The 15,816-nt window shown below is 45.2% G+C and overlaps 1 protein-coding gene across 5 annotated transcripts in view; it reads left to right on the forward strand.

Annotated features, from left to right (window-relative positions):
• KCND3 (potassium voltage-gated channel subfamily D member 3) overlaps positions 1 to 15,816 on the forward strand; it is a 218,708-nt gene that overhangs the window by 189,726 nt on the left and 13,166 nt on the right. For all 5 annotated transcript variants that reach the window (XM_054685636.2, XM_054685643.2, XM_054685639.1 and 2 more), the window contains exon 3: positions 12,132 to 12,294. In XM_054685636.2, coding sequence (XP_054541611.1) covers positions 12,132 to 12,294 — 163 coding nt within the window. The remainder of the gene's footprint in view (positions 1 to 12,131; positions 12,295 to 15,816) is intronic.

The raw sequence follows: 15,816 nt of genomic DNA on the forward strand, positions 1-15,816 counted from the left end.
TTGGTTGCTTGCTTTCTTATGATTTATTTTACTTGATCTTAATCTATGGGAATCCAGAAGCCCTAGGTTAAGAATGTTTACCTCTGGACAGGATTTAAATATGGTTTGCTCATAAGTCAGGTAGTACTACCATCTTGGGATGACTTCAGCCCATTTCGAGGCCCAACTTAAAGCTCTCTCTGTTTGCTTTTAGCCCAAGGTTCCATCTCCCAGTGACAAATCAGGGATCACCTGGTTACGGTTGGTGTATACCTCAAAGCAAATGTTCCTCCCTCTGCTTACTGCTGACTCCTCCCAGCTGTGATGTGGCCTTAGATTTGTTCCTTTTTATTGGAGGTGAGATAGATTCCCCTACTTCAAGTGAATCATACAATGCATCAAAAAGTAGACTTTATTCAGGATAAAAGTGTTTTGCAGCAGAAAGGCCCTCTGATGATCCAGTATGCTGAGTCAGCAGTTCCACTGATAATCTTTTCATAATTCATTCACTCATTCAACAGATGTCTTGAGTGCCCATCCTGTGCCAGGCATGGTTCTAGGTACCAAGGATACAGCCTCTCTTCTCCTGGAGCTTGCAGTTTGATTCAAGAAGTCCATCCCAGGAGCCAGTCCAGTCCATGGAACACACACCAGGGGGATTGCTTTCCTTCTCATTCACTCATGAACAATTGAGTCCCTACTTGGCATCGTGCAGCATGTCAGGCACCAGGGATCCAGAGATAGAAAGCCCTGTCCTCAGATTTCTCTTATTTCAATAGGGGAAATAGACATTCTGGGGAGGTATGTCAGGGCATAAAGGAGTAAGTGCTCCAACCAAGGTGGAAAGACAGGAATAGGTAATACTCTGCCTGGGGAAGTCAGGGAAAGCCCAGGGAGGTGACATTTGAACAGCATCTGGAAAGATGAGTCTGAGTTACCTAGCAAAGAGAGAGAGAGAGGGCCATTCTCAGTTGAGAGAAAGGCCTGGTTAGAAGCTTGGAGTCATGGAGGAGCCCAGTGCATATGGGAGCACAGATGCATACAGTGTGGCAGGAGCATGTGACAATAGAAAGAAGGGAAGGGTGGGAGCTTGGCTAGAGATGGAAGGGGCTGCCCCACTTCCCAAGCCTGAGCCTCACCCCAAGATTCTCCCCTCCACCCTCACAGTGAGTCAGTTACTAAGCCCAACAGAAAAGGACGGATAGGTACAATAAGTATCTATCTGTCCTCTCTTTCCCATCCCCAGTGTCATTGCCTTGGCTCAGGCCTTTCCTGCCTGGACTGATGCAGTAGCCTGCTAACTGGTTTCCCTGTCTCTACTTTCATCCCCATCCAATCCATCCACCACACTGCTTTCAAGGTGATCTTTCAAAGATGAATATTTTTTCATATCATTTAAAATCCTTCACTGGAAATCTGCTGATTTCAGGAAGAAGTTCAAATTCCTGGATTAACCCAGAAGAATCTTCATGTGACTACCCCTCCAGCCTCATCTCCCACCTACCCTTTACTCCAGCCAGTAATTTCTCATAGTTCTTCCTTCACAGCTCAGAAGTCAGCCTGTGCTCCTGCCTCCAAGAGATCCTCTGACCACCCTCCAGTTTGATTTAGAGGCCCCTCCTTTGTGCTCACACAGGACCCTGCATACATCCTTCTTGTAGTGTTGTGACATTGGACCATCATCAGGATTTATTTGTCTGTCCTCCCTATAAACATCATAAGCTCCTTGAGGGCAGAGGACATACCTATCTATTTAGCTTTGTATTCCCAGTCCTAACAAACACCCAGAAGATGTTTGATGAGTTCATCAATCCAGGAGGATGGGGGGAAAAGTACTGGCCAGTGCAAGGGGCTATGGATAGGTGGAGTAGACAGTGCGCAGGGAATCCCTCTGGATGAACAGGCAGGATCTCCCACCCGATGTCTGACTTTGTCTGTTTCCTCATGTACGCATGACTGCTCTGAAGCTGGTTGCTATGACCCCTTTCCGCTGACATGCTATGAGTCTACAGATCTGTGACCTATGGAAAGAGGATGATTTAAAGCAGTAGTCCCCAGATCACCAACATCAGTGATGCCTAGGAACTTAGAATGCAGATTCTCACATCTCACTCCAGAGCTACAGGATCAGAAATCTGAGATTGGGGCCCAGCAATCTATGTTTTATCGAGCCTTCCAGGCAATTCTGATGCACACTAAAGTTTGAGAACCACTGGTTTAGAAGAACAGCTCTGTCACCCAGGACAGCCATTGAGGTGGCAAGACAAGATTATTGCCACAGGCCAACAGTGGTAAAGTGATCTTGGCCAGGAGCCTGCCGCTGTGACTGGCTGTGACTCTATAAGCCAGAGCAAACCACAGCAATGATCTGGAAGGGTCGCCCACCCCTTTTCGCAGGACTCTCTGCTGGCAGAGCTTAGGAAACATCTCCCAGAGAACCTCCCAGCAGGGTTTCTAGGTTCATGACACTTTGAAAGTTTCTCCATTGTCTCAAGGCTGTTCTTTTGTTTTTTATTTAAGTTCAGGGGTACAAGTGCAGGTTTGTAAACTTGTGTCACCCAGGTATTAAGCCTAGTACTCATTAGTTATTTTTCCTGATCCTCTCCCTCCTCCACCCTCCAATAGGTCCCAGTGTGTGCTGTTCCCCTCTATGTGTCCATGTGTTCTCATCATTTAGTTCCCACTTAAAAGTGAGAACAGGCAGTATTTGGTTTTCTCTTCCTGACTTAGTTTGCTAAGGAAAATGACCTCCAGCTCCAACCATGTTCCTGCAGAAGACATGGTCTTATTCTTTTCTATGGCTGTATAGTATTCCATGATGTATATGTGCCACATTTTTTTTTTGGTCTGGTCTACCATTGATTGATAGGCATTTAGGTTGATTCCATGTCTTTGCTATTGTGAATAGTGCTGCAATGAACATTCACATGCATGTGTCTTTATGATATGGAAGACAACCTAGGCAATACCACTCTGGACATAGGAACAAGCAAAGATTTCATGACAAAGATGCCGAAAGTAATTGCAACGAAAGCAAAAATTGACAAATGGGATCTAATTACACTAAAGAGCTTCTACACAGCAAAAGAAACTGCTGACAGAGTGAACAGACAACCTACAGAATGGGAAAAAAATGTTTGCAAACTATACAATCCGACAAAGGTTTAATATCTAGCATCTATAAGGAACTTAAACAAGTCAACAAGCAAAAAAGCGAATAACCCCATTAAAAAGTGGGCAAAGGACATGAACAGACACTTTTCAAAAGAAATACATGCGGCCAACAATCATAGGAAAAAAAGTTCAACATCATTGATCATTTGAGAAATATAAATCAAAATCTCAGTGAGATACCAGCTCACACCAGTTAGAATGGCTATTATTAAAAAGTCAGAAAATAACAGATGCTGGTGAGGTTGCGGAGAAAAAGGAACACTTATACACTGTTGGTGGGAGTGTAAATTAGTTCAACCATTGTGGAAGACAGTGTGGCAATTCCTCAAAGACCTAAAAACAGAAATACCATTCGACCCAGTAATCCCATTACTGGATAAATACCCAAAGGATTATAAATCGTTCTGTCACAAAGAGGCTGTTCTTTCTCATGTGGATTAGCCAGGTCTTCAGCTCATTCCTCTCCTCCTCCAGCGAGAAAGCAGAATGCTCTGAAGTCAGACAAGCCTGATGTGGAGCACTGGCTTGAATGAGCCGATGATCTTGAGCACGTTACTTAACTTCTCTGAGCTTCAGTTTCCTAATCTCAAAAATGGGGCTAATAGTACCTTGTAAGTTTATGATAATTAAATGGCCCATACTTATGCTAAATAAAAATAAATTATTACTGAATTGCCACTGTGATTATTATTAGATTACCTTGCTCTGAGCCTCATCTGTCCCGTCTGGGTCCACCCCTAGGTGGTGTCTTCAGAGGAACTTCAAGATTCCTAAAAACCATCCTATCTTTTTGGTTCCTGGCTCACTGCTGGGGCTCACTTTGCAGGTGAGCCAAGGAGAGTGCCCAGCTGCAGAGACACGAGCAGAAGTGTGTGTTGGGGGTAGGGGGTGCATGTGGTAGAAAGGAGAGGTGATATGGGGTTTCATTTCATTTCCCAAGTCTCCCACCTTGAGACTTGACAGCATAGGGCTAAAGTGTTTTTGTAGAATTGTGGCTAGGCTGATGCCCTAGATCTGGTCGCCTCTGAAGTGTTCTCCTCCCTTGCTCTCTACCAGGACTGCTGCCTTCCATGTTGGCTCCCCAGATACCATAGCTTTGGGCCAGATAACTAGGAGCTATGCTTAGACTTTGGAATCAAAGGGACCTGGTCTGTGCCCCAGTTCTGCAGCTGGCTAGCCAAGTGACCTTGGGCGTATTACTTACCACTCTGTGCCTCAGTTTCCTCATCTGCAAAATGGGGATAATAATAGTGTCTACTCATGGGAGGGGATTTGGACATGAAAAGAGGCTGCACAGGTGTTTGTCACAGGATGAACTCAGCCCTGGCTGGTATTTTTGGTGTCTTCCATGATGGTCTACTGTTGTCTTTTGCCCCTGGACAAGGAGGAAGCCACAGAGGTCTGAGTCCCTGGAACACACTATGGTGGCCCAGTCTGCTCTAAGAACTCCCTCACCCTGGTCCCACCCAACAGGACAGCTTCTGTGCCCCATCCCCATCCCCAACACTGAGGCTCTAGGAAGCCAAGTTCAGGGGCATCCCAGTGGAGAAGATAGGTGCAGCAGTGGGTGTGGCAGTGAGGCTGAGACATCATCCTTGCAGAAACTCATTGAGGATGTGTCTCCCTGGTTGAGCTCCCAGCAGCTGGGCCCTAACCGGCCAGTGCCCTGGTCTCCAGTAAAGAATGGACTCCCCACCACACAGGCAGCCGTGCCCCCACCTGAGAGGCAGGCAAAACTGGATGGGGGAGCTTGGCTTGCACTTATCTCTTGGCACCTGGAGGAAGAAATGAAGGGAGCAATTAATTGTACAAGTCAGGTGGTTTGTGCAGCTTAAGTTCAGATAAAAAGTTTAATTATCTCTAAGCCCTAATACAAATTAATTAGCCTTCCATATTAGGAGGTTAAGCTTCCTTGCTTTTGCCTCAGTCCAGACATTACTGTGGATTACCGAGGATGTCCTGGGAGAGAGAGAGCAACCAAAGCAGAGTCCCTGAGCCCCACCTGCTCAGGGCAGACAGCTGCCTCCACACTGGCCCCAGATAGGGTTTGAGTGTGAGTCCTAACTCTGGGCTGGGCACCACAGCTCACCTGTACCTGGGATGTCACCTCCAGGAAGGGCTTTCTCGTCCCTTACTATCCCTACCCACAAAGCCAGGGTAGAGAGAAGAGGAGAGTCGTTATTTGCATGAGCAGAGGAAGACAAAAAGGAAATAACGCTTTGGGTTTAAATTTTTTTTTTCTAAGCCATGACTGTTTCTGTTTTTTCTTTTCTTACCCTTTCTTTCTTCAAAATTCCACAGAGAAAATAGGCCATAAATGCCATTAGGACTTAGAGAATCACCATTAGCTCCCCTACTTCAGTCTTCTGCCCAGGTGGGCCCCAGGAGGGACCATGGGATAAAGGGCCCTGCACACCACGGTCATTACACTCATAATTAGCTGCCATTTAATGAGTGTTTACTGTGTAATAGGCATGTAGTCTTTGCAACAACATTGAGTTAATTTACTCATTAACTCATACATTCAACAAACATTTATTGAAGTGCTTTGAGCAGGGGAAATGACATGCTTTGATTTACGTTTTAAGAATATGCTTCTGGCCGGGCGCGGTGGCTCACGCCTGTAATCCCAGCACTTTGGGAGGCTGAGGCGGGCAGATCACGAGGTCAGGAGATCGAGACCATCCTGACTAATACAGTGAAACCCCATCTCTACTAAAAAAATACAAAAAATTAGCCAGGAGTGGTGATGGACGCCTGTAGTCCCAGCTACTTGGGAGGCTGAGGCAGGAGAATGGCATGAACCCAGGAGGCAGAGGTTGCAGTGAGCCGAGATCGCACCACTGCACTCCAGCCTGGACAACAGAGCGAGACTCTGTCTCAAAAAAAAAAAAAAAAAAAAAAAGAATATGCTTCTGGCTGGGTGTGATTGCTCACACCTGCAATCCCAGTGCTTTGAGAGGCCAAGATAGAAGGATCACTTGAGGGCAGGAGTTCTAGACCAGCCTGGGCAACATAGTGAAACCCACCTCTACAAAAAATAAAAAATCAGCTGGGCATGGTGGCAACCACGTGCAGTCCTTGCTACTCAGGAGGCTGAGGTGGGAGGATCACTTGAGCTCAAAAATTGGTATTATTTTATATATAAAATAATATATAATTACATATCTATAATTATAATATATATAATTTTATATATATAAAGGGAACAAAAGTAGAAGTGAGAATTAATTCTGGTTAAGAGACTTTTGCAGAAGTCCAGTTTAGAAAGTATGATGGTCTGGGCCCTGGGTTTATTTAATAAACACTTATAAATAAAGCTCTTCCTATATGCCAGGTTGAGCTTTCACAAAAAGTAACTCATGCAATCCCTCACAACAACCCTGTGACGTAGGTACTATTAATTGATCAATGCCAGGAAACTGAAGACAGAGGATTTAAGTATCATGGCCAAAGTCACCCAGCTAACAAGTGGCAGAGCCAGGATTTGCCCTGGGTAGTCTGACACTCAGAGACCACGCTTTTAACCACTGTGCTGTGCTGCTGCTACTGAGCGGAGGTGGAGAGAAGGGGCTAAGTTCCCGCTGACTCCTCACAGCCCTTTTCCACAGCCATCCTCTCTCTAGCCCCACCCTCACTTCCCCTTCTGTCCTTCCCTGACCCTGGGAGGAGTAGGATATGACGGAAAGAGCAGGGGCATGAAAACATCTCTGCTCTAACCCCAGTTGTTCTGCCTCTGACTACCTGAGTGACCTTGAACAAGTTCCTGTCCTCTCTGGACTTTCCCTCCTCATCCCTAACGTGGGTTAACCCTACCTGATAGGGTGGGTTACTGTGAGACCCACTAATGCAGATAAGTTCCTAGCACAGGCTCTGGTATATTGTTCCTTTCCATTCTTCCATTCCCCAACTCCTCTTCTTCGGGCCAAACGTCCCCATTCCTTTGATTTCCTTGAGAGGAATTCCAGACAGTTCACCATCCCAGCCTCCCTTCTCTAGACATGATCCAGTTAATCAGTGTCCTATAGACTATATAGTGCCTGGAACTCGACACGGCAGCCTAGAAATGGTCTGCATCTAGGAGCAGAGTATGACACCCACTCCCTTTTTCCAGACACTGCACTCCCATCAATCCAGCCAAGGATGGCATTAGGTTTTTAACAGCCTCTTTATACTGGTGGATGATGTTGAAGTTAAATTCCCCGGTGATTTTTAACAGAGACTCTTTTTAAGCCAGGCCCTTCCCATCAGCTATACGTCATTGATTATTTGAATAAAAATGCTGGTGTTCTCATTTATCTTTGTTAAAATTAATCTGGTTGGTTTCACCCATAATTACAACCTGTTAAAATCCTTTTGACTCCTAAAGACCTCAATTCATAGTAGCTCTGTCATTTAGAAATGTGAGGAACTTACTTTCAAACAATCACCAGTAGCAGCCTCATCACCATCACTACCACAGGATCTAAATGAAAAAAGGTTAAACGAAAACAGTAATTTGTTAGTGAGCAGAGTCAAAGGAAGGATGGAACAGCTAAGCGACAGGAAAGTCGGGGGTACAGCTGGTCCTCGGTAAGAATTAGAACAGGAACTCCAGCTCCATCACTGTCTTTTCCATCACGCATCTCCTGCTAGTGCCAGCCTTCTTCCTCCCCGACTGCAATCCCGCTTTTCCCCATGGCAGACAGCATGGCTGCCAACAGCTCCAGAGCTTTGCTTGTTGCAGCATCGGCTTCTTTGAAAGAGACTGATCTGGTCCCTAACGTAAAAGTCCAAGGAAGGGGAAAAGATGTTCAACATCATCAGCCATCAGAAAAATCCAAATCAAAACCACAATGAGATAACACCCACCAGGATAGCTATAAAAAGACGGACAATAACAAGTGTTGTCTCAGATAAGGAGAAATTGGACCCCTCATTCATTGCTGGTGGGAATGTAAAATGGCACCGCCACTTTGGAAAACATTTTGGCAGTTCCTCAAACTATTCAACATAGTTACCGTATGACTCCTAGAGAAATGAAAACGTGTCCACACAAAAACTTGTACACAAATGTTCATAGCAGCATTATTCAGAATAACTCAAATGTGGGAACAACCCAAATGTCATCAACTGATGAGTGAATTAACAAAATGTGGTCTACCCAGACAGTGGAATGTTATTCAGCCATAAAAAGGAATGGAGTACTGATACATTCTACAACATGGGTGAACCTTGAAAACACATTCAGTGAAAGAAGTCGGACATGAAAAGCGACATATATGGTTCCATTCACATGAATTGTCCAAAACGGGGACATCTATAGAGACAGAAAGTAGATTCATGGTTGCCTAAGTCTGAGAGGTGGGGTGTGGAATGGTCACTGACTGCTAATGGGTACACATTTCTTTTAGGGGTTATGAAGTGCTCTAAAATTAAACTGCGGTGATGTGAGCGCAACTCTCTAAATACATTAAAAACCATTGAAATGCATAATTTAAATGGTTAGATTTTATGGTATGTAAATTGTGTCTCAGTAAAGCTTTTAAAAAATAAATCCAGGAAAGGAAGTCATTGGTTCAGCTTGGGTGAGATGCCCTATTTTGAACTCACCAGCTGTGGCAAGTGGGCATTGGGGCATGGGAAATATGGCAGCTTATCTGGACAGTTTACATCATCATGGGAAAGAGGGACACAGTTCCTATTGGGGTGTCAGCAGACAAAATAGGTGCCCACTACACTGGCTAATTCTAGACAATTTACAGTTATTCAAACACTGAATTAAGTGTTTCTTTTGAATTATCTCATTAATTATCGCAACAACCCTGGGGATATAAAACCCATTTTATAAGTGATAGAGGCTCAGGTTAAATAAATGCCCCAGGGTCACTTAACTAGTTGGTAACTAATGTAAGCTAGGGTTCAAACCCAGGTTGGACTCCAGTGTCCTCTCTTAATTATTAGGCCATGCTGCCTCCCTCTGGCTTTTATAAGTTGTTGAAAAATTCTGGAACATACCACTGGAGACCTAACTTGAGATCCATTCTTTATTTCATTTACTTATTTACTTTTTCATTAAAGGAGACATTTTAACATGAAAACCATGAACTTCCTTTGCTGGCATAGGACCATAGTTGGTAATCTTTGAGAAGTGCCAGAAGACTGGAGATGGTTGTGCAAACCCTGCTAACCACACTGCTATCCACACCACACTCCTCCAGCTTGTCAAGGGTATAAAGAACTGGGAAAAGAACACATCTTGTTAAAATCATGATGCAATAGGTCTGGAGCAGTCTCCTGATCTACCAACCAGTTAACCTCACTGTCAAAACAAGAAATAAGGTTAATTTGGCAAGATGTGTGCCTAGTGAACCAATACAGCTTATTTTCCAAGTATTCACAAGCTGTCTACTTAATAATCTGCTCTCGAATTCTGCCAGCAATTTGATGGCACAATTTACAGATACCAAGCCTATTGGTCTGTGGTTTCTCAGACCTCCTTTTGCCTTCTTTAAAAATTCAATACAGCCGTTTTCCATCTCTAGTCTCTTGGTAATTTTCTGCTGCACCACGATTTCTCAAAGATCCAGGGCAGTGGTTCTGCAACCCCATCTGCACATTCCTCCTGTCTCCCGGGTGGGATTCATGTGGGCCTGTGATGTAAATTTACTGAATTCAGCTGGACACTTGCCTGCTCTCCCGTCTCCTACTTTAAGCTCTGGATCCTTCTTTTTGGCATTTGTTCCAGCCTCTCCAAGATGCAGCTCCTTATTCCCGGTGGAGAAGGCAGAGGACGCCTGGGAGTGGATTGTTCGGCTTTCTCCCTGTCATCTGTCACTAGCAGACCATCTGCCCCAGCAGGAGGCATGGCTTCCCTTCTCCCTCTTTCTTCATATGGATGAAGCAATCTTTCTGTTGTCCTTAGCATTCCTCACCAGCCTTGGTCACTCTGAAATGCAGCCTTCCTGGCATTGTTCTTCTGCACTCCTGCCATGCTTTATTTTCATCCACAGCCCTGTGCCCACAGGCCCCCTTTGAGTTGTGTCATCTGAAAATCCCAGCTAAGGTGATATATCTCAGAGGCAGCCCCTTTTTCTTCATCAATGGGGCTATTTGAACTTGGGACAACCAACTGTGTTTTTAGAGTTTCCCATCAACAGAGACTGTGGTTTTCAGAATGCCTAGCTAAAAGTAATAGTATCTATTGTTTGTGGAGCTGTATATGTCACAATAGGATTATGATCTAGGTTACTGTTATTATCTTCATTTTACAGACAACGAAACTAAGGCCCAGAGTAACATTCCCCCAAGATCATACAGTTATTTTATGGAGCAGGGTGAGTCTTGAACCCACATTATCTAAATTCAGAATCCATGTTCTCAACCACTTCCCTGGAGGCCTCTCCTGAGTACCACGGCAGAGGAGACAACCCTAGCTGCAAAGATCTAGAAGGCTCTAGCACAGGCCTTAATGCTAGTGCACGTCCAGGAAATCTTGAGCCAGGGCAAAGGGCATGAACACTGAAGGAGAAGGAAGACAGTCTCAAAACAGGAGCCTACTTCACAGGGAATTGAGAGGCTTAAGTGAGATCATTCATTCATTCATTCACCGAATACCTGTCTACCTCTGCCATGTCCTCCACCAAGTTCTTGGGTGTTCATACTTCTGAAATAGCTTGCCCCATCCCCTTCCACATCTTCTCTGGAAACCCAAGCCCCGTGGTTTCCTCAGGACAGATGACTTTGAGTCTATTTTAGCAGAAACAATTCCTGGTCATCCTAAGCTTGTTTCTGCTCCAGACACCCAGAGGGCACAGAGGCAGGGGAGATGGTGTTTCTGGCTTTAGCCGAAGGAGTAATCACAGCTCTTTGCTTAATAAGGCCTTTCAATTATCTCAATAAAGAGGAGACTAAACACTTAACCACTGTGGAAAGCATCTTATTGATTGGAGGGACAGAGGCTCTGGCCTGCATGCCCAAGACTGAGTAGGATCCAGGCCAACCTGGTCCCAGAGGGCAGCTGCTAGGGTGTGAAGTACTTAAAAGAGTTTCTCCAAGCTCTGAGAGGAGCCAGCACAGTTCCAAAGTGGCTTCACAGCTTTAAGGGGCTGAGCTTCAGAGCTCATGGTCCTCCTCTGAGATGCTATGGCTACTGGAAAATAGACAAAAGCAAGAAGAGTGGCTTTTAATCCCAGCTGAGCAAATGAGAGCAGTCCATGTAATTATCTCAGCCTCAGTTCCTGCATCTGTACAATGGGGATAAGAATACAAAGTTCACAGGGTTCATGGGGCTTATGTGAGGTAAATATGTAGAAGTGCTTTGTAAATTATAAATCCACATGAATAGGTGAGTTTGTTATTTGTTGTTATCATCATAAATGAGATTCTGTTACTCTTTTGCTTAAAACTCCTCATGGCGCCTCACTGAATGGGATAAACCCATATTCCTCCCCATGGCCCGTCAGACGCTGCATGATCTGGCCCCTGCCTGCCTTACCTTCCTCTTGTGGTGTCCAGTCCTGCTGACCCTTTGACAATTCCTAGATCAGGCCAAACTCCTTCCTGCTACTTCAAGGCCTCTGTACTTGCTGTTTCCTCTACCACACACACTTGTCCCCAGGTGTTTTACATGGCTGGCTCCTTTACATTCAGCTCTCAGCTTAAATGTTAGCTCCTCAGAGAGGCCTTTCCTGACCACACTCCCACCACCTGATGCAGCACCTCTCTCTAGTCTCTTCGTAGAACCAACCAAGACACGATATTTTTATGTATTCACTTAATTGTTTACGGTCTTGTTAGGATGTTGGCTCCCTGCACATAAGGATCTTGTCTCTCTTGTTCACCCCCAGGTCCATGTCACAGTACCTGGCACATAGTAGATACTCTAAGCAATTGCTGAATGAATGAATGAATAAACAGGTGAATGATTGGCAGGGAAGCCTGCCTTGTTTCCCAAATGGCCCTCTCTCCCTTACACCCTGTTTCTCTCCCTCTCTCAGATACGGAGACATGGTGCCTAAGACGATTGCAGGGAAGATCTTCGGCTCCATCTGCTCCTTGAGTGGCGTCCTGGTCATTGCCCTGCCAGTCCCTGTGATTGTTTCCAACTTTAGCCGGATTTACCACCAGAATCAGAGAGCTGATAAACGCAGGGCACAAAAGGTAAGCCTCAGACGCAGGGAAGCGGGGGCAGTGTAAAGGATGCGGGGGAGCACCAGTCAGGGAGCCAGGACTAGAGCTCCTCAGAGGATCACTGCACAGATGGCCTCTGGCTTTGCAAGGTAAGGTAGCTTCAGTCCCTTCCTGCTCACCAGTCTCCTGAATTCCAGCCCCAGTCAGTTCCAAAAGGCACTGAACCCTCAATTATCTGTAAGCTGATTATCCCCCTTTGGACATTTTTTGGCAATTTCCTTGGCTCCTGGCTCCACCTCCACTCCCTCAGCCACTGCCACTCAGCCATCCCCGCACTCCTCCCTCTCCCAGCCAAGAGCTTACTAGGAAACATAATCTCTTTTTAATATCCTATAAAAGCCTATACAAAACCCAGTGGCAAAAATAAATTTGTTGAAAAGAAAAATAAATACTGTGAAAGGAGAGCATCCTGAGGCCGTTGAGTTCAGGGACAAATGGCACAACAGGCTTTAGGAATTTCCAAGATATCATAGGGCAAAGGCACTGAAGTCAACTGCAGTTGGTGATCAGGAGACTAACCATCAGTCCTGGGGAAAGATTTAGATTATGTTCAATACACACTGCTGAAAATGGAAGGAGAGGGTAAAATACGGTCATTTGCCCATGCAATGAGGAAAAATGTCTGAAGGCTTTGGTGCTCAGAAAGAAGCCTCTTTTTCCAGCTAGCCCTCAACCTTGTTTCTAGAACAACTCATCAACTCAGCCAACTCTTGTTCACTTGCATAAGGCATCTAGCCAGTGAGGTTCCTGGGTAGTGACTTTCCCCAGGTTTCCTCTCAGAAGAGGGATATCTGGGTTGGGGAAGTGGGAAAGCGGTGTTTTTCATTGTCTTCAGATCTGGGCTGAACTGTGGTGCCCCTTCAGCAGCATCTCAGCCCCCAGGGGTTATGGCCAGAGCCTTTCTGAGGACAACGGACAGGAGGAGAACTGTTGAAAGACTGGCTTTTAGAGGCTTGGGGTTTTGTCTCCTTACTTTATTCTTTTATCCATTATTCCACAAACATTTACTGAGCACGTACTATGTGGTCGGCCCTATGCATTGCAGCCAGATTCTTTCCTTGCTACAGAATCCCTGCTACTGGCCTTCTGCTTGCAGGGATAACTTCCAGGTAGCAGGGCTTGCCTTGGGTGTAAAGGCTCAAAGGGAAGTTAATGTCGTTATGGAGGAAGAAATCCAGAATTTCAGAACAGATCTGTGTATGCCGACCATCACAAAGCTATAAAGGTTACGAAAGCTAGCTCCAAAATGTATAATAATTATTACATAACAATTTACATATAATTGTATAGTGAATCCAATTGGTTCCCACCTCCAGCCTATCACCTTCTGTGTGCCTTTATGGTTGGCTCCTTGCCCTGCTGTCCCCTCTGCCTCTGCTTTTATTTATCCTGACCTGGTCTGTTAAGTTGCCACCTTAAGATTTATCTTCTGGCTCTGTCCGTCATCCTTTCTGTCCCATACACGCCTATCTCCTACCTCTTCACCCAAGGTCAGGGTTTCCCTACCTCCTGTTCCCTGCCAGTCATCCCAGAAATGGAAATCTTACCTCTTTCCCTGTTCAAGTCAGGCAGCAAATTTGAATAGGGCCTAAATTTGTTATACAGAAACTGGGATCTCCTTCCCACATTCAGGAACCAGAGACCTTGAAGGGCCAGGGATCCTCTAGTGGCCCTGCCCCCAAGGGGCTAGAGCTGACACAGGCTTCTGGCAGAGCAGGTGAGGTTCACAGGAATCCTCAGCTCACACACTAGCCCACGGCTGTGCACACACCAGTGACAGCCCATTCCAGCTGTGTTCTCAGTGGCTCCTACAGCTACCTTTCCTTCACCTGGGAATTGATTTATTATTATTATTATTTTAGAGATGGGGTCTCACTATATTGCCCAGGATGGAGTCAAACTCCTGGGGTCCAGGAATCCTCCCACCTCAGCTTCCAGAGTAGCTGGGATTACAGGCGTGGTCCCAGCTCTCCCCTAGGACATTATAAAGCTCATCCTGTGTGATTAAAATCTAGGAGCAACTTAGGCTTCTTCCTTCCTCTCGCTGCTAAAGATGGGTCTCCCTCCCACCCTGCCCCTTTCCCTCTCCCTCTTCTCTCTCCCCTTGAAATCAGAGTAAATATTTACAGTGTTTTCACCTTGCCTGGATACTGTTTCTCCTCAAGGCTGCTCAGCTCTGTGTCTGTCACCTTGGGCTTCCTATAAGAGGGAAAAAAAATGCTGGCTGCTCCAGCATTGAGTCTGTCACCATGGGTCAAGGCAAGTAGGTCCAGAGGATTTGGTGGAAAGTGGAGAGATGGGATGGGAAGGAAGCTAATGATAGTTCTCAGCCCAGACCACATACTTGAGAGCTGGAGTAGCTATATCGTCATCCTCTTCCCATGACTGGTTTGCTTGGGATTATTACTAAGATTAGTCTATTACTATTTGCCTTAGATACTGTGTCCTCTGAGCCAAGTGAACTGGAGATAAGGGTCTGGCAGTGGACAGGTAGAGAGGAACATCTGGATTGGGGCATTTCGTTCCCATCTCCAGTTCTGGTGCATACCCATATTCTTTTATTTTAATGAAATGTTTTATTGAGATAATTATAGATGCTCACGCAGTTGTAAGAAATAACACAGAGCAATCTCTTGTAAAGTTTGTCTACCAGTTTCCCCTAGTGGTAACATTTTACAAAACAATAGTACTATATATCACCACCAGGATATGGACATTGTACAACCTACCAATCTTATTCAGATATCTCCAGTTTTACTTGGACTGGTGTGTGTGTGTGTGTGTGTGTGTGTGTGTGTGTGTGTGTGTGTGTGTGTGATAAGTTAATGCATCCACTGCCACGGTCAAGAGACTGAACAGTTTCAACATCACAAGGATCCCGTGGGTTGCCCTTTCATAACCCCACCTTCTGCCCTAGCCCTGCCCTGTCCCTAACCCCTGGCAACCATTTATTTTTCCATCATTTATAAATGTTTTAATTTCAAAAATGTTATATAAATGAATTCATGCAACAGGTAACCTTTGGGTATTGGCTTTTTCCATTCTATATGATTCCTGGATTTTCATCCAAGTTGCTGTATAAGTAATCCATTCTGCTGAGTAGTATCCATGGTACAGATGTACCAGTTTGTTTATTTGCCTGATGAGAAACACCAGGGATGATTTCAGTTTTGGGCTATTACAAATAAAGCTACTGTGCACAATCATGTAGAGGTTTTTATGTGAGCATAAGTTTTAATTTCTCTGAAATAAATGTCCCAGAATGCAATTTCCCATGTTTTGGCCTTTCCATTTCTTTCTCTTTCTCTTCCTTCTGCCTCTCCAACAGCAAGAGATAGAAATACTCATGGTTAAAAGGCACCCATCAGCCAGACAGGAAGAAAGTGCTTAATTGTGAGAGACCTCCCAAGGACTGATAGAAGTATTGGCTTGAACATAGATGGTACCTGCAACTGTACCTAGGGTAGCAGCATTCTCCTTCCAGATCCCCTC

Source organism: Pan troglodytes, chromosome 1, assembly GCF_028858775.2.
Source record: "Pan troglodytes isolate AG18354 chromosome 1, NHGRI_mPanTro3-v2.0_pri, whole genome shotgun sequence".
Classification (NCBI taxonomy): Eukaryota; Metazoa; Chordata; class Mammalia; order Primates; family Hominidae; genus Pan; species Pan troglodytes.